Consider the following 24832-nt stretch of genomic DNA (forward strand, 5'->3'; position numbering starts at 1 on the left):
GAAAAGTGAGAAGGGGAGGATGGGGGAACTTGGGGAAATGGGATGATTGGGATAAAGGAAGGGTGGATATGGGAGCAGGGAAGCATATATCTTAATTAAGGGAGCCATCTTAGGGTTGGCAAGAGACTTGAACCTAGAGGGGCTCCCAGGTCCCCAGGGCGATGTCCCCAGTTAGTTCCTTGGGCAGCTGAGGATGGGGAACCTGAAATGGCCCTATCCTATAGCCATACTGACGAATATCTTGCATATCACCATAGAACCTTCATCTGGCGATGGATGGAGATAGAGACAGAGACCCACACTGGAGCACCGGACTGAGCTCCCAAGGTCCCAATGAGGAGCAGAAGGAGGGAGAACATGAGCAAGGAAGTCAGGACCACGAGGGGTGCACCCACCCACTGAGACAGTGGGGTTGATCTATTGGGAGCTCACCAAGGCCAGCTGGACTGTGACTGAAAAAGCATGGGATAAAACCGGACTCTCTGAACATGGCAGACAATGAGGGCTGATGAGAAGCCAAGGACAATGGCACTGGGTTTTGATCCTACTTCATGTTCTGGCTTTGAGGGAGCCTAGCCAGTTTGGATGCTTGCCTTCCTAGACCTGTATGGAGGGGGGAGGACCTTGGTATTTCCACAGGGCAGGAAACCCTGACTGCTCTTCGGACTAGAGAGGGAGGGAGAGAGGAGTGGGGGAGGGGGAGAGGAGAGAGAGGAGGGGGAGGGAAATGGGAGGCTGGGAGGAGGCGGGAATTTTTTTTTCAATAAAAAATAAATAAATAAAAAAAATGGGTTCTTGTGTATAAAATAATTCATGAGCAAAACTCTTTTTAAACAGTAAATTCTAAGAGTGTTCCAAATATGATTTTGTTTTTTGAGTTTTTTGAGACAATGTCTCTCTGTATAGCCCTGGCTGTCCTGGAACTTACTATGTAAACCAAGCTAGCCTTGAACCCACAGAGATCTGTTTACCTCTGCTCCCTGTGTACTGGGAATAAAGGCAGTCACCACTATGCCCAGCTCAGATATGATCTCATTATCCATATTTTTGAGACCACAGTGCATACCTGACTAGCTCATTGCTACCAAGAAAGGCAGGATGATTTAAGTGTAGAATTAACTGTGCTTAAACACAAGAAACCACGCCAGCATCTCATGGGCTGCCTGCTGAACTGGCAGCCTGTGCCTCTTCTTCAAGGAACACTAGAGTATATTTCATAATAAGAGATAAATTCACATTCAGATGTGAATGCTGAACTGCACAAACCCGAAGACTACACATGTGATTTTCTCAAATGTATAGCTGAACATTTTTATTGTTTTCACCAATTTCTGAAATTTAAGAACTATCTAATTATCTATTAATTTAAGAAAAAGACAAGATCTCCTGAGTAAATTGGGAGCATGGGGACCTCGGGGGAGGGAGGGTTGAAGGGGAGAAGGGAGAGGCAGGGAGAGAAGCATGTAGAGCTCAATAAAAATCAATAAATAAAAAGGAAATTTTTTAGTATCATTTCATTTAATATTAAGGCTTTGAATTTAATTATTTCCATTTTGCAGATGAGAAACTAAGGTTGAGTAGGTCAGTATCCCACAGGCAACCTACTGGTAAACCCAAGGATGGTTGCAGGGTCCCCTGAATCCTTCCTATTGCCTGCCTGTAGCATGCATCCTCACATGCATTCCTGCTTCCTTCATCCTACAGAGATGTGCAAGACCCAGAGCCATACTTACCAGGAGGAGTACACTCCCTTTATGGCTTGCTCCTGCTCACTCCAGCGTGCAGGGTTCTCATACTTACATGCTCTCCCACCACATGCCATGGAACATGCCATGTGTCCAGGGATGACATGCCGTAAACGTTCTCCCACCTTTGTGTACTTTGGTGTTGGGCGTTCGGAATTTTCTAGAATATACAAGGAAAGTAAGGTTCAAACTTCTATCCTCCCAGTAGAATAGTAACATGGGAAACAGTTGCATTTTGCCTCAGGATTGTAGATGGGAACCAGTTTAAATCCCTTCATGTAGTATTAAAAAGCTTTCGCATGCAATAATTTCTATATACTATACTGGTAAAGAGAAGAAAAAGCAAAAGCTCATCTTTTTCAAGAGGGTGAATTTTGTTTAAAACTATACTTGTAACAACAACAAAACCACCACACATCATGCCATCATTTTATCTCCTCTTATACATCCATTTGGTCTTAGCCTGAGCAGAGTCAAAAGCATACCCAGAATCACCTGTCAACACTCTAAAAGTACAGACACAACAGGAGCCTATTCCCACTCCTTACACTTAGATACAAAGGGTAGAAAATTATAAGAAAGAGTTTTACTTTTTCTCTCGGGAAAAGTTGGTTTCCCCTCCGTACGGCTGACAGAAGACACAGCCACCATCACTTGGACAGAAGATGAGGACAGCAGCTTGGTGGCAGAGCCAGAGCCACGCCGGGCTTGCTGTAGTCTCAGGACCGGGTCAGAAGTGGAGTGCCGGCGGCCCTGCAGGAAGGCACTGAGGAAGTGCACAGCCGAGGGCCTCCGGGATGGGTCCTGCACCTGCATGGCACTCACTGGCTCCGGGGACGCAAGAGCTGGAGGCAGGCAGAAGCCAGCTCTGGCTTGCTCAGTGAGGAGCTACACTGAGACACAGGCATCGCTCTGTATGATCTAAGAGCTTTTCAGGATAGGCTGATTGGTTTCCATAGCGACCAACAAAGAAACTACTGATTCCCACTTACATGTGAACAGGCAAAAATCCTACACGAACCAATTGTGTTTTGGACAAATTGTTCAAATACAGGGAAGAATACTATGCATTTAAAGTAGATTGTTCTTACGTCTAGATTATTTTGTTTCTCAAATACACTTAAGATCTGACTCCTCAAAGAATTACTTCCAAAATATCGTTATGAGTTTTAAAATGCTTTTATGACATTGCCTTCTACACACAAAAATTAAAAGCTTAATTTTTGTTATGCCTTTCATAGCTGGTCTCCAGGTATTTTAACAGAAAATTCTACTTTTCTTTGGAACAGGACAGGAAAAAAAAGTTTATTGTAATTCAGCAGTATATGCTAGATCCTACAACATTAGATTTTTCAATTTGTCAGAACCAAGTACCTTCTTATATTTTCTTGACAGAACCAAAGAAGCACTTGAATGGAACAAATAAAGACATTCTATAGCTAAGAAGACAGCTTTGTATTTTGACTTTCAGAAATGAAGCCCCAATCTTGGTTATACGCTGTTGGGAACAACTTAGCTGTAAGCAAGGTTAACTATGAGCAGCCATGCCTTCCCAAAGTTCACAACTGCAATCAATCCTCTGCCTTCCGTTGCTATGGGAGGAAAACAGCTTCTAAGTCTCAGCGGAGGCATTTGAATAAAATTCTCTAAAGTATCACATTTTTAAAGGAACTGGATGAGGGGGAGGTGGCAGTTTGAGAATAAAGGCTATAAAGAAAACAGAAACTCAACAACTGCAAAGCACTTATTGTCCGCCTCCTCCCTCACTAATGTCAGGCTGTGCCCGCACTTTCTCTCCTGCGCTCTCTGCACAAATGGTATTTCAGGGGTGTGCGGACGGAAACATAAGTACTGCTATAGATCAGGCTCTAATCTATGCTGTTAAGTTTCCACCGTCATATCCCTGGCATCATGTACTTTTGTGAAATAAGACAGGGACAGAGAAGTCTAGTTCGACGCTTCAATTGCTACTTTATCTGTAGTATCATACAGAAACGGAAAAGGTCCCCCTACACACACACCAATTCAGAAAGCAGTTACTCTGCCTGGAAGAATGGCCTGAGAAATATTCTAGACAAAGCTCACTGGACCCTTAGAATGCTGCAGGGCAGATCCACAAGGGTTTGCAGGAGAGCAAGGAGGGACCTAAAAGCAGGAGGCCCTTTGAGCTGTGTGTTTGCTACTCTGGTGACAGAGCCTGAGAAGACTTCGGGTTGGCAGCACATGGAGAGTCTGAAAGAGACCAGCACGGGAAGCTCACTGTGGCCTCATGAAGACAGCAGCTGTGGATGGGGACATGCCAAAGGGTGGACTGCTGTGGCACCAATGTGGTGCTGGGAGTCCAGCTCAAGTGGCCAGCACATCTTTCCGCTGGCTCACACAGAACCCATGCACAGGTGGTAAGAGAAACCCGCAAGCTCTGAGGCAGGCGCAGATATTTAAGGCAACAGGGAGGAGGTGCCAGTCAGTGAGTGCGTCCGGAAAACGGAGGTTGCACTGAAGGATGTCTACGGATGGGGGAGGGGGGGGGGGACACCTCAAAAGTGGCTCTGCTCCTGACTGTACTAAAACTGCAAAGTCATCTGATGTGGGACTAAGAAAGGGATGGTTAAAGTGATTTCTGCTGTAAAATCCTGAGAACTGGGCTAACCTCAAACACAGAGAAAGCACACGGCTGAGCTGACTGGACATGTTAGTGCAGTAAGCCTGTGTCAGGGCCTAAGGGAGGGTGGCCTGGTGCAAAAACGGACTGGGTAGGCAAATGTAGCCCCCTTCCCCCACCTGCCTCCAAGGATACATCCTGCATCCACCCGACAGACAAACTGGAACTGCACTCACCTCCCCACAAGAGACAGGCACCCGACCCTTTGCCTCTCTGCTCATTTGAAGGAATCCTCAAAAACTACACCTTGGCCAAGTGCTCAATTTACAGCCAATCCCCTTTGGAAAATAAACTTTAGGGATGGAGGCATGGCTCAGCAGTAAAAAGGACTGGCTGCTCTTCCAGAGGACCCAGGTTCAATTTTCAGTACCTACATAGTAACTCACAATCCAGGAGATCTGATGACCTCTTCTGGTATCCATGAGCACCAGGCATGCATGTAGTGCAAAGTCATACATGCAGGCAAAATAGCCAAAAACACAAAAAAATTAAGTAAGAATGTAAGTTTTATTTATATCATAGAGGGCTTTACAACTGGCATACAACCTTTAGTCTCCATCCAACATGCTAGCTTGGTTTCCTTCTCCAATATGTTCATGTATTTATGGGTTTTCTAGGTTTATTTGTTTTCTTACTTAGAGACTGTGTGTAATCCTTCCTGACATAGAACTCATTATGGAGACCAGGCTGGACTGGAATGCACAAGGATTCCTCTGTCTGGCTCCAGACTACTGGAATTAAGCAGACCATCACTCCCAGCCTTTTAAGTATTTACAGCCCCAGTGCACATACATTTTTCCTGCTCTTTCCAATCAAGACAGGTACATCTTCCATTTTGGTTTCATCTTAAATTTGCATGTAATGAAGCACAATGACTATGAAAGCTCATTTAGCTAATACACCATAAAAAAAATTCTCGAATCCCTTAGGTGTTGGACAATTAGGGCATTATCAACAGCTTATTTTAAAAATAAGATACTAAACTTTTGAAGACCAAGACGTTTATTTTGATATTTTGCTTTAGTAAACTTTTGGGGAAGATATGATTCATGAGTAAAATTAATATTCAAAGTGCAAAGTTTTATTTAGTTGAGTCTTTACATGTTTAAAAATCATCTATAAACTGACAGAAAGAGGGAACCTGTTCAGCAACTCCACTCAGGATTCAGGGATTGAGGCTGGATTGGAATGAATAGAACTAGGATTTTGTGTGTGTGTAGGTGTGTATGTACACACACATACATACAAACATAAGTAAGTACAAGCGTTGATACATAGTCGCTATGGTTATCCACATATCCATTCTTCAACTCTGACAGCCCAAGCAGTCCTTGTGGAAAGTAACAGGATAGTAATGAACACATATGACAAGCAGACATTGGTTTGCAAGTTCAATTTTTCTAGCAATAAGCACTACGGTTTGTTGACTGTAATCCTGATGAAATAGACAAACTCAGATTGAGAGAATTTAGCAGCATAACTTGCTGTCTTCTTCAGAAATAATGAGGTCATCAAAGTCAAGGAAATTTGGAGTGTGTCCTATCATGAAACATGTGAAAGAGACAGGACCCAGAGCTTGGCCCTGGACTGCCAGCAACCCTTCTGGGGTAATCTGCGAAGCTCGAGTGAAGCTGGAGAGCGGAGGGGAGGCTGCGATAGCTCCGTCTAATTTGCTGATGTACGGAGTGGGGAGAATGTCTTTGTGAGGGTAATGGAGAGTCATGTCTGCAGTTCACACCCAAGTAATTCAAGAAAAACATCTTTATGCTACAACTCCCCCACCTCCCAAGTTTCAGACTGCTTCAAAATGAAAACAAATCTCTGAAAGATGCCAAACAATTAAAACTCAGGGTGTGTGTTATGTACTGCTCGGCAAAGAAGAGAACTGTAGAGCCTACTTCAAATGGGTCATCAGTGACCTCAGTCACAATTTCAGTGGACACCAGCGACAGACGGCAGAGCAGACCTGAGACTTGAACAAGCGAGAGAGATAGCTACTATCGTCAGCATCTGTCTGTGACAGGAAGAGAAGGGCCTCAGACAAATTATAGCGAGAGGTCTAGAAACCATCACATGCAGCAGGAATATGAGAAGTTCTGGAAGTTCAAGGAATGTTTTTTGTTTGTTCTGTTGTTGAGGATGAATTAGAATTAACGCTTATTGAGAAACAGATCCGACCCAGCATCAGCAAACATCCTGAACTAACAGCTCAACAGTGGCTGCTTTGTAGGAAGTGGGCCTGTCTCAGAAAGGAGAACAGAGCTGGGAAGTCAGCACCACAGCCACGCTCCTGGATGTGCTCCTGTGGACCTAAGAACGTGAGCAGGTAACCACCATTTCCCCTGAACATCTTAGGGGTTTGTCTAAAACCCTGAACATAAGGAGATGACCAGTCCTCGGAGAACCAGGCCTGGCACTGAATGCTTGGGATTTGAACCACCTACGGGAACAGCTGAAGAAGAAAAGGCCGTACTCACTTGGTAGCACTTACTCAGCTTGTTGCTCTCATTGTGCTTATCAAGAGAATGTGTACTTTTGCATTCTGTATAAAATAGCTCATTTTACTGCTTATTACTCTTAAGCTCGGTTCTGCCTAGCTGCAAACAGGCAGCGGCCCCTTAGCTGAGGCCCCAGCACAGCAATTTCTCCACACTCTCATGCAGAGGGTGTGGGAGGAGCCCAGAGGCACGAGTGGTCCTGTACATTATATATATCTAGTATTGTTTCCCTGAATTTTCTTGAAGCAGATCTTCTTTTTCTTTTTGGAGACAGGGTTTTCTTTGTGGAGCTCTGGCTGTCTTGGAACTTGTTTTGTTGACCAGGCTGGCCTCAAACTCATAGCGATCCACCTGTCTTTGCCTCCTGAGTACTGGGATTAAAAGTGTGCGTTACCACACCTGGCCTCAGGTTTTCTTTTTCTAATGCATGTTTGGAAGTAGAGAGAGGAGTAAGACAGATACTGAGGGCAGTTTCCTGTAATTTTGCAGAAAATGAAAAAGGAAATGGAACATCTTTTCTGGGTGCTTATTTAGACCATGTATTGTCAGAGGAGGAAAAACAGGATAGCTGTTAGGGGTGAGTGAGATGCAACAGGCGGACTGGTTCTTGTGACTGTACACAATGAAGGAGAGGGACCCTCAAGGAGCAGGGCTTGTTATGTAAAAACCTCTTCATCTGTTGAGTGTCTGTGGAAAATATGGTTTTTCAAAAAATTACTCATACTAAAATATTTCCATATAGCTGGGCAGTGGTGGTGTACACCTTTAACCTCAGCATTTGGGAGGCAGAGGCAGATGAATCTCTGAGTTCAAGGCCAGCCTTTTCTACAGAGTAAGTTCCAGGACAGCCAGGGCTACACAGAATACCCATCTCAAGAACAAAAACTGAAATAGCTTTCTGATTCTGTTACGTAAAAACATGGCTTTTGGGTTAATGCTTGTATGTGGCATAAGGACGGCCAACATCATTCCTTTGCAGTGAATGAGCCTGTGTTTCTGTTACCCTTTGCTGAAAAGATGCCATTGCCCTGCTAAACAGTCTCAGTACACTTTTTGAAAATCATTTAAGGACTGGGGAGTGGCAGAGTATTTGCCTAACATACTTGAGGTCCTGGGTTTAATCCGCACCACACCAAGTAAAACAGAGTGGGTGATGCTCAGTTGGTAAAGGTACCAAGTCTGATGGTATGTCAGTTGGCCTCTGACCTCCATGTATGAATACACAGACATAAAGATAATCACACACAGCCGGGCGGTGGTGGCGCACGCCTTTAATCCCAGCACTTGGGAAGCAGAGGCAGGCGGATCTCTGTGAGTTCGAGACCAGCCTGGTCTACAAGAGCTAGCTAGTTCCAGGACAGGCTCCAAAACCACAGAGAAACCCTGTCTCGAAAAACCAAAATATATAAATAAATAAATAGATAGATAGATAATCACACATGCAGGGATTCTTTCTGGGCTCTTCATTCTATTACACTATATAGTTGTCTTTATTTTGATTAATGTAGCCTTGTATAAAAGATTTAAAATTAGGAAATGACTATTTTTCAATATTATTTTGGAGGTCTTTGAGATTCCTCTTAAAATGTGGGTAGACTTTTCATTTCTATGCCTAGGGGATTTTAACAGGGATTGTGCTGAATCTGCAGGTCAGGTTAGATTGCGCTGGCATCTGACAATTCTGTCCTCTACTCACAAGCTCAGTCAGTCTTTTCTCTCCCCAGCAAGCATGCTGAGAGGACCAAGGCCAGACTGCCCCGCTCTACTTCATCCGTAGTGTCGGCCTATCTCAGGAAAGGCATCAAAGTCACACATGGGGAAGCAGTAAAACAAGCCAATCAAAATTCAGAAGAGCAGAAGTAGAGAAATGACAAAATATATACTGTGAAATTCAACAGCAGACATAAACCCAGAAATTAGAGAAATTGAAGACAGAAATTATATACATGGAAGAACAGAGAAAATAAAGAAATAGGAAAAATGAAGAAAGTCTTCATAAAATGCAGTCAGCAACATGTATACAAAGATTTTACCAAGAAACTAAGAAAACTAGGAGAAGAGAACAAAAAAGAATGGAGAAATGATGGCTTCACACATCCCAGGTGCCATGACAGCGTGAATAAACACACAGCACACTGAAGGAGCTCAGCAGGCCCCATGGTAAAGCCACGGCTCCACATCCAGACAGGGTCTGTAAGACTTCTCAACATAAACATTTTACTCCTCGCCTACAAGAAAATCCCCGATAAAACTAATACCTAATTTCTTACTAGAAACAATGGAGGCCTCAATTAGAGGGACACATATTCAAATTGCTGAAAATAAAACACTTAAGTTAAAAATCTTATAATATCATCTTTCACCTGGGCGGTGGTGATGCACGCCTTTAATCCCAGCACTTGGGAGGCAGAGGTAGGTGTGAGTTCGAGGCTAGCCTGGTCTACAAATGTGAGTTCCAGGGCAGCTAGGGCTGTTACACAGAGAAACACTGTCTCAAAAAAAAAATCGTCTTTCAAAATGAAGTAGAAATATAGACAGTCTCAGATCAAGAGAAACAGAAGTTGTTGTGTGGCAGGCCCATTTAGGAGGGTCCAGACGAAGTTCTTTGTGTTGAAACCATGTTACCCAAGCCAGTAATAAGAAGGGACACTGGTAAATTAAAGGTTAGTAAGACATAAAAGACATAGCACATCACATAGTATAAATGTTTGCTTCCCCCCCCCTTTTTTTTTTGGTTAGTTTAAAAGGACTATATAAAACAACATGCATGTAATTGTATTTATTGTTGGTCATAAAACAGAGAAATGTGATTTATGTAACAAGCACGGAAGAACTTGAAGTGAGTGAAGACTTACAAGGAAAAAAATGAGAAAGAGCAAGAACAGAAGGAGAATTTAATAAACTGGAGTCCAGAGAACTCTTACAACAGATACAACTCAACAACACAAAGACCAACCCAGTTTCAAAATGGACCAAGAATCTGAATAGGCATTTCTCCCAGGAAGAGAAGACATTCAATATCATTAGCCAGTAGGAAAATGCAAATCAAAAACATTTATTTAGTGGCTATAATTCTTCAAAATGTTAAACATACAGCTACCATATGAACTCTTAATTACACTCCAAGGTTTGTGCTCAAGAACAATAAAAAATATACCCACAGAAAAATATGTACACAAATATTCATAACAACATTTATTCATAGAAGCCAAAGCAGAAACAACCCAAGTGTCCTTCAACTCAAAAGGATTAATAAACTGTTCTATCCATGTAATAGAATATTACCCAGCAATAAAAGGATCAAGTACTACTTTGCTTAAATGAGGTTGAAGACATTGCATTTAGTTATGCTAAAATAAAAAAATCCACTGGCAAATCTATAGGGGTAGAAAAGTAAGTGATTCCAGGGACCAGGGAGACAGCAGACTGGAAATCGGCTTTTGGTCACTACGAGATTCCTTTGTGGTCTGACCGAATGCTCTGGGTTAACACAGTGGTGCACACTGCCCAACCTTGTGCTTCCAATAACCTCCAATGCCTTCTTTACAATGGTGAAGTCTTGATATGTCAATTCTACAATAATTATTCTTAATAGCAAGTGACATCACAAACAGATACAGAAATGATCAATAAATAGATGGAAAGATGTTTAACACTACCAGTCATTAGGAGAATGTTTATAAAAACAACAACGAAATATCTCTTCACACCTTCCAGGATGGCTTAATTGGACAGTCAGATAAGCTCCAAGTGTTTATGATAACAGACATACAGGAGCCCTCTCTCACTGCCATGGGAATTTAAGATTGAACAACCTCTCTGGAAAACAGTCCAGCAGGTCCTTCTGTGAGTAAAGGAAGTGACCTTATAAACCAGGCTTTCCTCCTAGTTAGAAATCCAAGTAAGTGAGGACAGTCTACACATAGCTCTGTACAATCAGTACTCAGAACAGCCAAAGCATGCAGCAACCCAAACATTTATCATCTGGTACATTTAAAATACAGTTATTATCTATGCAACTGGAGAGCATACGTACTGACACACGCAAAACAAATGAACTCTGAAAACTATCAAGTCAAGTGATATTAGTAAATCACTAGACCACACATTGTATGATTCTGTTTAAAACAAAATGTTCAGAAAGAGGAGATGTGTGGAAACAGAAAGTTGACTGGTAGTTCTTAGGGTTGCTAAGGAGAAAGAGAAAGCGGTGGAGGGGGTAATGACTGCTATAGTTTCTTTTACTCCAGTTTCAGAGGGAACAAACAGAAAGCTGCCTATCCCCCCAACATCCTGATCCTGCAGAAAAGGACTCAACCCCATCAGGTGTATCAGAAGGACAAAGGAAAGCAAATCTACCAGAGTAGCACAGAGGATTCATCAGAGAGCTAGTGTGCTGCATCTTGTTTGAAAGAAGGATACGGCACTTTGAGTTGCCTGCTGGGGTTAAAGTGATAGGTTGGTTAGAGATGTTTTCCCATCCTTATCAAGCACAAGCAGACAATGCGGCAATTCTTCTGGCAAGCAGTGCCTTGCGGTCTACACTCATTTCGCTGCAGCAAGTCCTGATGGGAGCCTGATGCACAGCTAGTCAATAACAGGCTTGCCATCCCCTCCTTATCACCAGTTCCTCAGCCGAGCCTCTATCTTCACCCAGCATCAAGGAGACTAAAGAAAGCAGTGCAAATTATGATTGGTAAGTACTCTACTTTGCCCAAACTTTGGTCTTGGTGAGGCGTAGTAGGGAGACAAACCTATACATTCTCCTGGTAGAAACAAGACTGAACAATGAAGCATGAAGCAGGGCTGGACTAGTTCACACTGTTGTCTACAGTGTGAGTGGAGCCCATGGAACCTGAGCCTCCTCCACCTTAACCTTCCGTCAATGAGAAGAAAGGTGTGATATAAACTGGTCTACACTCCCTTTCCTATCACCTGGTGTTAGTGGGGCCCAGGGGGGAGCTGAGCCCCCATTTCTACTTGGCATCAATTAGAAAAGAAGGGTGGAAGGTGAGAAAGTGACTCACAAGGCACAGCAGGGAAATGAGGTTCAACCACAACTCAACAAAGCATGAGTCACCTCCCATCTACCCTAGATGGCAGTGGGGCCAGACCATGACTTCATTTCTCAAGGAGCTAATCTTACACGATTCAAAGGCAACCTGACCATGCAAGGCACTGCCCACTTCTACCATGAAGGTGTCAACAGAGCAGAGGAAAGCTGCACTTCCACCCCACCCACATGCCATGGGAGGCCGAGCAGATACCTCTCATAGGAAGCTGTAGCTGACTGTCCATACGGAGACTGCTGAAAAGTAAGAAAAAACAAAAAGCAGGGTCCAAAAATCCGTAACAAATCATTTGTCACACCAAGAATTAAGAAAATCACAACTTGAATGAGAGGAAATGATCAACAGATATGCAACATTGAAATTATTCAATAAGAACTATAATTATAACATGCCTTGGCATTAATTTTTAAAAGAACTGGAAGCTTTGAATGTTCTCTCAACAAAAAAGGAATTGAACTAGAAATCACTAACAGAAAGACAACAGGAAAAAATTCTAAAGACTTAGAAATTAAATATCAAAGCTATAAATTAATTTATGGATTAAAGAGAACGTCTCAAAGGAAATTACATAACACAGAATTGAATCAAAATGAAAATGGAACATACTGAATTACATGGGACAGTAATAAAGGAAATTTATTCCACTTTAAAGAGGAGCGATCTCAATCAATCCAACCACAGTCACAAGAAAGGTATGAGAAACAAAAACACAGAGCAAGCATTGGAAGGGTAAGAACAAGGGCAGAAATTAAAAACAAACAAACTTTAAAACAGAAAAACGGTGGCAGCTTTCTACTGGCTTTATGGAAAAATTAATTGATGTAACTGATAAACTTCTGGAGAAGCTGACACACACAAATGGATGAGCTATCACTTTAACCTGGTACCTGTCCATGTGTCCAACCTTCTGACACTGTGACATAACGTTATATACAAACGCTCCAGATAAAATCACTCAAGTATAAACTTCTTTAAAAATGTAGGATTCTATGTGTTGAAAGATTTAAAATTCTGATAAAAATAATATTAACTCAATGTAGAGACATTATGTTTATGTACTGAATCAGTATAGTGAAGATGGCAATCTCCTTGATCTCATTTATATAATTTAATTCTTAACAAACTCCTGCCAGTTTTTTTGTTGTTGTTGTTGACATATACAAGCTTATTTAAAATTTACTGGGAGTCACAGGTCATAGCTACAACAATATTTAAAAAAAAAATTAAGTGGAAAGAGTCCTCTATAGTGATCATAGCAGGACGGCTCTGCTTAGAGGTGAGACAGACAGATCAATGAGACAGAAAAGAGAGACGACACACACACAAACCAGGGCATGAGGAACTAGAGCTGTGGTTACAGGAAATGAGCACATGACAAGCGCAGTATAAGGGCCAAGGGGAGGCGCCATGTTTTCAACACTTGGTCTGCAGCTGGTGGCCATATCTTGGGAGGTTGTGAAAATGCTGGAAGGCTGGCCTAGCCGGAGGAAGCAGGTCCTTCAGCTGTGCCTCTGTAATGCTGGGCTCTTAGTCTGCTCTTCCTTCCTCTGCCTTCTGGTGCAGTAAGAGAAGAACAGCTCTCCTCTGCCACACATTTGCCCCATGCAATGTTCTGTCCAAGTACCTGGGACCAAGCCACCATGAACAAAATTCTCTGAAACCATCAACTAAAATGAACCATTCTTCCCTTAAGCTGTTTTCTTTTAAGCTAACAACTGAGTTAGGAAGGGGATAAAAGACATCACAGACTTAAGCAAAGGAGAATGTACATGTGACAGAGAAGCACAGAAATGATAGTTACAGTCATTAGCCAAGATGGATTAGTTTCCCTCGGTTCTTTACTGGCCCAAAGCTAAATGCAATTTGCAATAGAGAAATACAAATCAAGAGGAACTGGAGCTATAGTCCAGTGAGAAGTGCTCACATAGCATGCACAAGAGCCTACATTTGTTCCCCAGCACGGTGAAAACAAAATACCACAAAGAAATGTCATTCTCCACTGGCTAGAACAGCTAAATAATGACAATACCTAAAACTGATGAAGAAACAGAACTTGGACTCTTATACATTGCTAAAAAAAAAAAAAAAGTAAAATGGGGCCCCCAAGATAACTCAGTGCGTAAAGACAGTCATTGCCATGCCTGACAAACTGAGTACCATCCTGGGACCACAGAACAGGAAGAAAGAACTGACTTAAGCATGTTGTCCTCTGATCTCCACACATGTGCACTGGCATGATGCACATACATGCACATACATATACATACAAAACAAATAATTGTCAAATATATTAAGCACTTTTGATTGAGAGGAATCAGAGGGAGAAATGGAGAGCATGACCAAAATACATTGTATGCATAAATGAAATCCCCAAAGAACAAAAATATTATAAACCATAATAATTTATTTAGAAGAAAGTAAAATGGGGTCTGGGGTACTTGTGGTACAAACATGAGGAACTTAGTTAAAAGCCACAGAACCTAAAAGCCTATAACCCAGCAGTGTGATGGGGGTGAGTGGCAGAGAGAGGAAGCTTTCTGGGGCTTGCTCCTCATCAGCCTAGCTCCATTTTCAGTAAGATATTAGACCTCGGGGGAATAAGGCAGAATGATAGTGCAGGACCCCTGGCTTCCTCCTGTGGCCTCTGTGTGCACCAGCACACACATGTGCATACATCACACACATCATATTCATATACATATGCATGTACATACAGTTTTAAAAAGTAAAATAATATAGCCATTTTGGAAAAAGTTTACTAATTACATATAAAATTAAAATAGAACTATCAGATGGCCTAAGAGGGAAGTTCTTCAAGCATTTATCTCACAGTAATAGAGACTCATCTTCATACAAAGCTTACACATGTATATTCAGAGCAACTTTGTTTATAATAGCCCAAAACTGAAACAACCTTTTTGGAAGTCAATGAATAAACACACTATGGCATGTTTCAGAAATAAAAAGGAATATACTACTATAATACACATGGCCTGGATGAAAATCAAGGGAGCTGTGCTAGATGAAAAAAAGGATCACAGACTGTAGCCTTCATTTTGATAACTTCTCCCAGATGGAGAAGAGTTATAGAAACAGGAAAATAAGCTGTCGCCAGAAGTCTTGGGAAGTACATGGAGACGTCACCTTGTAGATGAACTGCTCAGCACCTGGTAGCAAGGCCAGAACCCTGACCAATAGTGCCATGATGCCACTATTAAAGGAAACTAGTTCTGTTGTGTGTGGATATACAATTCTTAACATCTCAATTTAAAATATATCATCAAAGAGAAAATCTACTAGGTAGACCTAAACAAGAGTTATCCAGCAGAGTTCAGACCCACAGTAGGGAAAATTATGACCTGAGGGGTTATAGCCCTGTGTAGGAAAATCAGCTGAGACGGTGGTGTGGGCAGGGCTGGGAGACTTAGAAAAGAAGGAATAAGCAAGCACAGTGAGGATAAGAGCAGGTTTCTCATTCTTGGAGAAGTGAATTACAAAAATGGGAAAAAACTAGAATGATAGCATATATTAGATTGGATATGAAGGCAACAATGCCAAGTTTATATATAAACATATATATTACATATATATATACACACATATATACACAGAGCACATTAAATATGATATAAAATTGGTATGTGTACTGTGATTTTGAGTGTATGTGTTCCTTAACTTTGCCTGAAGTGGTTTGGGAACCTCAACATGGGGCAACTGCAGTGGACATACCCAGATTTGGGGGGGGGGGCAGATTTATTTTGTTTTAAATTATGTGTGTGTGTGTGTGTGCACATGTAAATGCAAGTGCCTAAGAGGCCATAAGAGGGCATCAGACCCCTTTGAGCTGGAGTTACAGGTCATTAAAAACCTATTGATGTGGCTTCTGGGAACTCAATTCATGTCCTCTGGAAGAGTATCAAGTGCTTTTAACTGATGAGCTATCTCTCCCACCCCAGATTTGGGTTTTTAAAAAGGGCCATTACCCACTAAAATGAAGTAGGACTTCTTGGAGAAATATCAGCTTTCAAAGATAGAGCAGAAACGGAGGAAAACGAGCTAGTGTCTCAGGAATGGCAGAGAATATAGAAAAGCTGAAACACCAAGACAAACAGGATCAGATTCCATTGAACAAAATACGAATCCACACTGAAATAACTGAGCACACAAAGAAGCAAAGATTGTTCCTTACGTAGAATACCCTTCACAGTCATCTATCACAGTAATGATTCAGGGAGAAACACCAGTAGGTGCTGTAACACTACTGAGTCAAAGGTGATAGGAACAGGACATTACATGGCTTCAAAGCGTCTTTCTATGAAATATTAACTATGAATGGAGTGACAATAATTTATACTGGGTAAATCTTGGCAGATACCAGTTTACTGATATGATCAAACTTAAAATTCCCAGTGATAGAACAAAATGACATCTTGGGTGACCTGATTATATTAGTTATATAACAAAACTGGTTATATTAGTTACATAACAAAACTATAACTTCAGAGGTACCATTGATAGAGAGCAGACATTCCAGACCTGGATGCATGATACAAAATAATTTAGCCGATAGTAAACAAATAAGGTCATTAGAAAAGGCCTAAGGTCTTTGAAAGAGACTTAAAATCATTACAAGGCCAGAATATTATGGAGAATGCCTGTAATCAAGCACTTGAGAGATTGAGGCAGGAGTGTCAACATGAGTTTTAAGGGCAGTTTGAGAAACAGAGAGTTTGAGACAAGCCAGGACTACATGGCAAGACCTTGTCTCAAGGGGGGAAAAAAAAGGAAGAAAAAAAAAAAGACCTTTTGCTATTATAGGTATTAAAGGATATTATAGGAACCGCTGACAAAACTTGAATGGAATCTATAGGTGAACAAAAGACTGTGTGTAGCCGGGCGGTGGTGGCGCACGCCTTTAATCCCAGCACTCGGGAGGCAGAGGCAGGCGGATCTCTGTGAGTTCGAGACCAGCCTGGTCTACAGAGCGAGTTCCAGGACAGGCACCAAAGCCACAGAGAAACCCTGTCTCGAAAAACCAAAAAAAAAAAAAAAAAAAAAAAAAAAAAAGACTGTGTGTATGCATATATCTTACGTGAGTGTGTGTATCTGTCTGTTTGTTCATGCGATATAGACTGGAGGACCACCTCAAGTGTCATTCTTAGGCCTGTCTTCTACCTCCCTGGCCTGAAACTCACCATTTAAGCTAAGCTAGGCTTAGGCAGCCAGTCAACGAGAGCTAGGATGTCCCTGCCTCTTCCTCTCTGGTGCTGGAACTACAACTCTGAATCACTACATCTGGCTTTTTTTCTTTTAAACTTGGGAACTGGAGATTGAATTCAGGTCCTCAGTGCTTGCACGGCAGTATTCTACCAACAGAGCCATCCCCCCAGCCTCTTCGTATATGCTTTTCATCCAACTTCTAAGACTCACATCGTTCTTTTGTTTTTCAAAGCATCACAAGAAGGAAGAATATGGAAATCTAAAGGAGGACTATTGCACTATTCATGTAATATTCTAGTCAATTAAAAACTCATTCTGAGCCGGGCGGTGGTGGCGCATGCCTTTAATCCCAGCACTCGGGAGGCAGAGGCAGGCGGATCTCTGTGAGTTCGAGACCAGCCTGATCTACAAGAGCTAGTTCCAGGACAGGCTCCAAAACCACAGAGAAACCCTGTCTCAAAAAACCACAAAAAAAAAAAAAACCCAACAACCTCATTCTGATTTGTCTCTGTAGTATTCATAAGAATAAGAAATATCTAATAGACATAATAGGCAAAATTGTAGCAAACTCTATAAAGTCAAAACCCCAATTTCCTTAACCAATAGACTATTAATAAAAATACATAAGTGAAATTCAAGATTAAAACAGATTTAATATGCCTAACAAAGTGATAACATAGTGACACCTTTTGGATCCTGATACAAATGATACATAAATACATTTATGGGACATAGGTATGAGATAGTGAGAATTCTGAACACGATTTAGAAAGCTGATGATATCATGAGCTAGAATTTTCCTTATGGCAGTGTGGTATTTACTAAAGGGATACACACCCATTGTGAGTGCAGAGGAAGTGGGTGACACAACTGTCACCCACTTCCTCTGCTGGGAACTGTAACTGTGCATGTGAGGGGTGACATGGGGATGTGAACTCCTCTATCTTACTCTTTGTACTTCTCTGATTTAGGAGTTCTCCCTAATGAGAGTGGCACTGTTCAGAATTGTTGTTTATAAGTGGTACAACCAAGACTTAAATCTAGGTTTGTCTCATCAGAAAGCTAGTTTTTTCCCCTCTAAATGTTAAGTTTGTTTGTTTTTTTATTTTATTTATTAATTATTTAGTTTTTGGTTTTTCAAGACAGGGTTTCTCTGTAGTTTTTTGAAGCTTGTCCTGGAACTCACTCTGTAGACCAGGCTAGCCTTGAACTCACAGAAATCTGCCTGCCTCTGTCTCCTGAGTACTGGGATTAAAGGCGTGAATCACCACTGCCTGTCAAAAATTAAGTATTTTATTCATGTACCTTGACATTAAATTTTCTTTTTTTTTCCTAAATATTTATTTATTTATTATGTATACAATTTCCTGTCTGTGTGTATGCCTGAAGGCCAGAAGAGGGCGCCAGACCTCTTTACAGATGGTTGTGAGCCACCATGTGGTTGCTGGGAATCGAACTGGGGTCCTTTGGAAGAGCAGGCAATGCTCTTAACCACTGAGCCATCTCTCCAGCCCCGACATTAAATTTTCTAATGATTCATTAGTCAACATTCAAAACACTATTCTCCACCCTAAAATATAATAAAGTATAACTGACTACCTTTAATGAGATGTAATTTTTAAAAGTTAGATATTAAGTACATTTTTCTGGATTTCTTCCTAATTAAAAATTAGCTGTACTTTTATGAGAAAAATATTAATAAATTATTCAATTAAAACATTTGAATAGCTAAAAAAAAATCAGCTTCTTTACTGATCAAAATGGTCTCCCTCCCTGGGGCATTCGGGAAAGTGCAGAGGGTTCAGGTGTCCCTGAAACCTGGATGACTGGGTTCAGTAGGTGGAGCCCTAATTTTCTCCGTGTAATGAGTTTACCCTATCAAAGCTAACAGAACCCCTTCAGAAAAGAAATCCACTAGAAGGTAACTGTGAGGAAGGAAGGAAGGAAGGAAGGAGGCTTGTGTGACTGTTGCATTTGTTGCCTGAGGTGATGCGGAGGGGACATGGCATACACTGTCACTGCGTTTGCTGTTGTCACTTCAGGGCCAAGGAAATTGGCAGGGAAGAGGACTGGCACAGACAGTGTCCACAAACGGCAGTTACCAGGGTTAGCTCCTCTAAAGCCAGACACAGCGGACAGATGGAGGACCTACAAGGCTTTGGGCTTCAGCCATGGGAAACACTGTTTCTCTCGATGTGAGAGAGGGCCCTCCTAGGATGGACAGATAACTGAGAGCTGACTGTTCCCAGCAAGCACTGAAGGCAACAGCTGCAGCCAGAGCTTCCTCCTTTACTTTCCTATCATCTCAGCCACACTGTGAGAAGAAATCCTGCAAAGTCCACTATTCAATAGCATAAAAATGAACTTTTACGGTTAGAATATCCTGCAAGATATTGCCAAGAAAATGCTCAACATTTCTTCTGGCTACCACTTGTAATGGCATCAAGGCCCACATTGTGGCTGAAATCTTAAATGCCCCTCATAGGCTCCTATGCTCAAAACTTGGTCATCAGTCTGTGATGCTACCGAAGGCCAGTAGAACCTTTAAGAGGCGGGTGCTAGTGAGGTCAGTCACTGTGAGCATGCCTGTAACAGAAATACTGGGACTCTGACCTCTCCTGTCTTTGCTCCCAACCCAGTAAGCAGTTTCCTCTGCCATATATTTCTGTCATGATGTTTGACCTCATACAGGCTCAAATGGAATAGGCCAGCTGGCCATGGACTGAAACCTTTGTAACCATGAGCCAAATAACCATTTTCTCTTTTGAATTAATTATAATTTTATTAATATAATACTTATTTATGTTCCATGGGTACAGAAGTATGGAGCTCAAATTTGCAGGAGTTGGTTCTGGGGTCAAATTGAGGTACTCAGGCCTGGTGGCAAGTGCCTTTACCTAGGGAGCCATCATCCCACTGACCCCCAAACTGATTTTTTCTGGGTATTTTGCCACAGTGGTGGAAAGCTGCCTAGCACAACTGACAAGGCCAGAGTGGAATCACGTCATCCATTTCCTGCCTCAGACCTGCAGACGGACGAGAGGCAGGTACAGCAATAGGAATGTAGGTTTTGGCTTTCTCGCCTGGGCAGCACAGGGAAATGCACACAAAAGCCCTGGCAGAGCGGGCCTGAGCAGAGCGGGCCTGAGCACTGCTGAATGCCTTGCAAGTGGCTCTTGCGTGCACTGAGGGAGAAGAAACAAACAGCTGGCTCGCAGTAGGCATTGAGGGTAGGAACAAACGTGCAACCTCGGTTTAAGATAACAATCGGCAGACACGCACTGCTTCTAACATCTCTACTTCAAAAGGCCAAGAGCATTGTCCAAGGTTTGTAAAGGAACTCTACCAGGCCAAACAGAAAGAAAAGGTCACGGAAAACACCTGGACCTGGGCTTCAAGTGAAGAATAGAGCTTTTTCTTTCAGATACTTTCACATAATTACTTTTATTAAGCATTAATTTCCACAGAGACACAAAGTACACTAAAGAGATTATTACCATCCATGTTTAGAGCGGCATGCCCACTGTTATTCACCAAAGTGGAATATGGCTTCTCATTCTGCGGCAAGACTCCTGCAGCCATAGTTGTCTGCTAGAAAAAGAAAAAAAAAAAAAGATTATTGCTGAACTAATCAAATTTTTTTAAAAAAAGATTATTGCTAAACTAATCATGTCAGACACCTGCTGCCCGATGTGGCAGCCATTAACTATGTGGCCCTTTCTTCTTTTCTTCCTTCTCTGTGTGACTGAACTCAGTACTCCACTACAGACCGGCATCCCCAGATGCACTATTTGAAAACATAGTACAAAGAAGGGTAAACTAAAGTTGGGTGGTGGTGCACACATTTAATTCCAGTACTGGGGAGGCAGAGGCAGGCAGATCTCTGTGAGTTTGAAGCCAGTCTGAGTTCTGGAATTCTGTAAGTTCCAGGACAGCCAGGGGTATGTAGACCCTGACTCAAAAAAAAAAAAAAAAAGGCTAGTGTAATAACTTTTTCTAGCCAAGGTTGTCCTCTGCCCTCCCCATGTGCCCTGACATGCACATGTCTGCACGCTCAGAGCACACACATCACACAGATACCAAAACAACTAAAACAAACCTAGATACTGGTATTGTACAGAAATTCTTACATTTCTGTTTACAATTGTTATGTTAAACTGCTGAAAGCTTTTCTTTGTCACAATTAGACTTAATGTTTCATGTTCCTGAATTTATACTGAAAATTTACACAAAAATGAAAATGCAAAACTGCCCATATCTGATTTCTGTGCCCAATTTTTTTACTCACAGTCACACACTTGGGTACATTTTGATTCCTTGGGAAGAGAAAATATTCTAGCAGGAAGAAGGGGGTGTTCTTGTTTTTTAGAATGCAATATTTTCCATCATAGTGACTTCTTACGCACAATCTCCATTCTCCATATATTCAGGTGCTATTACATGTCTCTGGCTGTCACCGTAGTTACATGTGTGGTGTCGAAAAGACCCAACCACAAAAGGGAGGCCAGAGAGGAGGATCTCAAATCTGAGACTATGAAGTGAGGCACTATCTCAAAATGAGCAAAAATCCCCAACCAACCAACCAACCAACATGCTTGCCTGTTGTGCAGCACTACCAGCTGAGCTCTGGCAGCGCACAGCTCTTTTGATACAGGGGATCAAGGCTGGGGATACAGTTTGGTGTCAGTGCACTAGCCTAGCACGCTGGAGGCTGGGTTCAATCCCCCTCACTGCAAAAAGCCTCCATCAGAACAAAATAAATAGTGTACAAGAATAGAAAGCCTGTCTAATTATGGGAGTTATATTGTCAATTCTCACAGGTCTGAGCTATGTAATAATAAGTCAATGTGAGAAACAGAGTATACAGCCTTCAATGTCTGACAACAGAAAGTCAGTTCTGCTTGTATCTGCTAAGCCTACAGTACACCACGCAGAATCCTTTCTCAACTGTGGTTGTCAATCTGCCCTTACCTGGGAATCTGGTGCCTGAGTTTCACTGCTTTAGAAATTTAAGCTTTCCTCGCCGCCCAAACACCTGTAATCTTCCTCCTTGCTTTCCCTTTTTGAGTCCCTTCTCATCCACCTTCCTCAAAGAAATCCTGGTTAGTTTTCCAGCTGCTCTTGACTTTTTCTTATTAAAGAATTTATTATTCCTAAAAAGGAACTTTTCTTTGAAATGTTTGTTGGGGCTGCCCCTTCTTGGCCTTGACTTTGGGCTAGTTTAGATGTACTGCTAAGGCTAACCTTTTCTATAGTTTTGCCCCTAGGTGTCCAGAGGCCTTCCCATTCTAGCTGACAGAGCAGAACTACTTGGGGCAAGTTCCCCGACTTGTATTTTCCTGGTCTCAGATGGTTTATACAGATCAGTACTCACCAAACTGCAGTTCAGCAAAGCTGAAGACCTTCTCAGGTGGGGTGTCCCTCCCCTCTCTGGGAGACCTTAACTATGCAAATCCTAGCTACTTTGGCTCCACTGAGTTCAGCCCTCTATGTATCTCTGGGAAGGCCTGGTCCCTCTCTAAGCCCAAGTCTGGAACTGTCCCCAGAGAGGCAGCTGGTGCAACCTTAAAGTCACCGTGTTTACATCTCTAAGAGACCAAAGCCATGGGCTGCCTGCTTTCCAATAATTTTTTAAAAGGTTGTCTAATATTTTAGTTAAGAAAACCCCTCTGCCTTATTTATGTGTTAGGAGCAGAAGTCTCTCCACTCATCTCTGAAACTCAAATCTGAGATCTCTGAAATATTATCTACTGTATGCTTCTTTGCATAGAAACACAGTATAGTTATGCATAATTGCTGATCAAAAATATCAAGATTTAAATATATTGTCGAGTCAGAGTTCTGTGTTTAAATCTTAGTTATTCAATTGCCATCTATATGAACTGGTCTGAGCTTTGATTTCTGTGGCAGAATGATTATATGTGTACTTTCAGAGGTTGTAAGGAAGAGAAAGACTGTGTATGCGTGCATGTTTAAACGTGTCTAAAGCAATGCCTGACACAAAGGAGATGCTTGGTATTTCACTTTGCAAATCAATACTGTGATTTTTTCCATTCCCTTCCAAGGCTATCGTCATTTTGCTCCTTCCTTAAAATAGTTTGTCAGTGACTCTCAGCATTACCTGTCTAATTGTCATGCTAATAGTGAAGCTGAGCTTCCAAGAAGTCTTAAGAACACGCCAGCTCCATTCACAACTCACCTACTCGTGTGCCTAGCTGCAGGACAAGGAGAGTTTCGATTTTAATCCTGACATTTCACTCTTATGTAACTTCCTGACTCAATGACAAGGGTTTTGCTCACTCTGTACCACAGTTCTTTCATCCCTAACCCGTCCCCCAGATGACTCAACTGTTGGAATTAGTCACACATTTCACTAATTAGTACCTACTACTTAAAACTTGAGTACAGTGCCGAACTATTACTCACACGGTCACAACAGTCAGGAAGTAATGTTCTACTTCATAATCAGTTCACTTCACAGAGATCAGGCTGGGAGACACTCAAGAACCTCAGCTCTCTCTTCTGTGCTGTGGAGGCAACGGTGTTCTGCATATTTCTTCGAGAGACTTTGCATTGAGCAAGTGCTCTAACCTTTCCTTCATGCTTCCAGCTCAAGCACTCCACTTGGGAATGCATCAGGATGGCCCTGGGTACCTGAGGAAGGACAGATCCCTTCTTGTTCCCACTTCCAAGGTGTCTGAGTTCTGGAGGAGCACAATTAGTAATTTACACTCTTGTCGTTCTGATGTGTGAGGTCTGTGTTCACTCTTATAGGCTACACTGTCAGTCAGTATGGTAAGATTCTAGACAATAATCACAGATGCTCAAGAATGTAAATGAATTTATCCAGGCCACATAAATATTATGGTGCTCAAATGGAAGTGGTGGAGGAGGTTCATCTGTCTATTTGTTACTTTCATTAGTTAATAAAGAAACTGCCTTGGCTTTTTGATAGGGCAGGATTTAGATAGGTGGAGTAGACGGAACAGCTGGGGACCTAAGATTCAAACATCTGAGTCTGTGCAGGACATTCTCATTCAAACCATCATAGTCCACTCCCTGCTCCACCCCCTAGGTTGCTGGCCATATCATAACTTAAAATATATTTAGTCCAACATCAAAAGTCCCCATAATATTTCATAGTTTCATCACTGCTTAATATCTAAGTCTAAAGTCTCTTCCAAGACCCAAGGCAACTCCTAATTGTAACTCCCATAGAGCTGACAGTGACCTTGAACTCCTGACCTTCTAGCTTCATCTCCCAAGTACTAGTATCACAAGCATATGCTATCATGCCTAGCATGTCACTCTGTTTCCAAAAACCCTTCACACAGCCCACCTTAAAATTTAAATCATCCCAAATTACAATATTTCTCAATAGGATCATGGTAAAAATACTCTTTAATACTAATAATTTATCCTGTTTATTGTCTGTTTTTCCTCTTCTATAATGTAAACTCATAGAAATACATTTTCTGAGGAGGATCTGCTTTGCCAACATCCGAATTTCTAGAACCTACGCTGGAACCTAGCACATAACAAGGACTCAGGATTAGGTGAGTGCACAGTGAACATCAACCACTACTTGAATATCCATTTTCCATCTATAAAGCAGGAACTGTAACCATGCCTTAC

At 41.9% G+C, this 24832-nt stretch overlaps 1 protein-coding gene across 2 annotated transcripts in view; it reads right to left on the bottom strand.

The window, feature by feature from the left end:
• The window catches only part of LOC121433922 (protein tyrosine phosphatase domain-containing protein 1), a 56615-nt gene that overhangs the window by 17469 nt on the left and 14314 nt on the right, over positions 1–24832 (bottom strand). Inside the window, exons 2-3 of one of the 2 annotated variants that reach the window (XM_041632607.1) lie at positions 20695–20788; positions 1734–1905 (exon numbers count right to left, since the gene is read on the bottom strand). In XM_041632607.1, the coding sequence (XP_041488541.1) occupies positions 1734–1905; positions 20695–20779 (257 nt within the window). In that variant the 5' untranslated portion in view covers positions 20780–20788. Of the gene's footprint in view, positions 1–1733; positions 1906–2335; positions 2562–20694; positions 20789–24832 lie in introns of those variants that run through there. The other variant, XM_041632606.1, reaches the window with a different exon arrangement.

Source organism: Microtus oregoni, unplaced genomic scaffold (genome assembly GCF_018167655.1).
Source record: "Microtus oregoni isolate MIOR12 unplaced genomic scaffold, Mior012 000042F_ref0000377, whole genome shotgun sequence".
Lineage (NCBI taxonomy): Eukaryota > Metazoa > Chordata > Mammalia > Rodentia > Cricetidae > Microtus > Microtus oregoni.